Source organism: Mandrillus leucophaeus, unplaced genomic scaffold, assembly GCF_000951045.1.
Source record: "Mandrillus leucophaeus isolate KB7577 unplaced genomic scaffold, Mleu.le_1.0 Scaffold3, whole genome shotgun sequence".
NCBI lineage: Eukaryota > Metazoa > Chordata > Mammalia > Primates > Cercopithecidae > Mandrillus > Mandrillus leucophaeus.
Window position 1 is genome coordinate 1,011,822 of NW_012103142.1, and position 1,507 is coordinate 1,013,328.

Here is a 1,507-nt window from a genome sequence, read left to right on the forward strand (position 1 = left end):
CCCATCGCGGGCCAGCACCGCCGCCCGGTGGCCGAACGCCCTCACTGCACCCAGCGGCCGGGCCTGGGGCGGGTCCGAGAGGGACCCAGGCCCAGTCTACGCCTCCCGCAATGCTGGGCGCCTCCCCGTCCCACGCCGGGGGACACGCCCGGATTGAGAGGCTTGTTTTTCACCTGAGCAGATTCCGGAAGGAGGCAGCGGGGGCGGCGGGGGTCTATTTCAGGGCTGTTTCCCAGCTGGGCGGCCACCCCCTCGGATTCGTGCGCGGCCAAGCTCACCTGCTCTCCTGGCAGGGAGGGGCCTCTTATGCGCACCCACACACACCGGCAAAATCCAAAGGACCTGGGTGGGAGGCGGCAGGTGAGGTTTCCTTGGTGGGAGGAAGGTGGGGTACAGGGGTGGGGTGCGATGCAGAGGCATGGAGGCGAGCAAGGAGGGGCGCGCCAGCCGCAGGAAGCTGCAACTCCAGGTTCCCAAGCCGGCATCCTCCCACTCTCAGCATCCCCTGAGCTCCCTCTGTGTGCCAGGCCGGCGGTTCGCAACCTCGATGCACACTGGAGTTACCTGGAGAGCTTTAAAATTTCCCTGTGTCCAGGCCGCATTCCAAACCAATTAAAATCTGTTTTTTGTTTGTTTGTTTGTTTGTTTGTTTTGGGACAGACAGGGTCTCACCATGTTACCCAGGCTGGTCTTGAATTCCTGGGCTCAAGCGATCCTCCAGCAAAGCGCTGGGATTACGGGAAGGAGCTGCCGCGCCGGCCTAAACCAGACTGTGTGCGGGAGGACCTAGGCTCCAGCTATCCCAGATGATGCCAGGTGCAGCTACGCCTGAGACCTCCATGCCAGGCATTACAGGCGCTGCCAGGCATTACAGGCGCTGCCAGGCATTACAGGCGCTGCCAGGCATTATAGGCACAGCGTCGGCAGGCTCTGGCATGGGGTAGCCCCTTTCAGCCTCACCACAACCCCAGAGGTACATAGCGAGGTCTCTATCTTCAGACGCTCAGAGAGCTTAGCCGGGAATTGGGCTTCAACCCCCTACGCCCAACCCTGTGCCATGTCTGTCCAGGCAAACTAAAGCTCCATATGCTAAGAGAGATTGTCACTAACATGCATCATTACTTGTGCAATATTTTAATATTTTTACTAATTATACAGCCATGTCCTCCCAGGGGCCCAAGCGCTGAGGACAGAGGGACAGAGTGGAGAGCCAGGGCAGGCAGGCACTCCATGAAAAGAGATATTTTAGGCCGTGTGCGGTGGCTCATGCCTGTAATCCCAACACTTTGGGAGGCTGAGGTGGGTAGATCATCTGAGGTCAGGAGTTTGAGACCAGCCTGGCCAACTTGGCGAAACCCCCATCTGTACTAAAAATACAAAAATTAACCAGGCGAGTAGTCCCAGCTTCTCAAGAGGCTGAGGCAGGAGAATCACTTAAAATCCAGGAGACGGAGGTTGCAGAGCCGAGACAGCGCCATTGCACTCCAGCCTGGGCGACAGAGCGAGA

At 58.7% G+C, this 1,507-nt stretch overlaps 1 protein-coding gene across 1 annotated transcript in view; it reads right to left on the minus strand.

Annotated features, from left to right (window-relative positions):
* The window catches only part of GRM4 (glutamate receptor, metabotropic 4), a 171,075-nt gene extending 170,345 nt beyond the window's left edge, over positions 1 to 730 (minus strand). The window contains exon 1 of the mRNA XM_011986498.1: positions 174 to 730. Coding sequence (XP_011841888.1) covers positions 174 to 485 — 312 coding nt within the window. The 5' untranslated portion in view covers positions 486 to 730. The remainder of the gene's footprint in view (positions 1 to 173) is intronic.
* Positions 731 to 1,507: the final 777 nt, after the last annotated feature.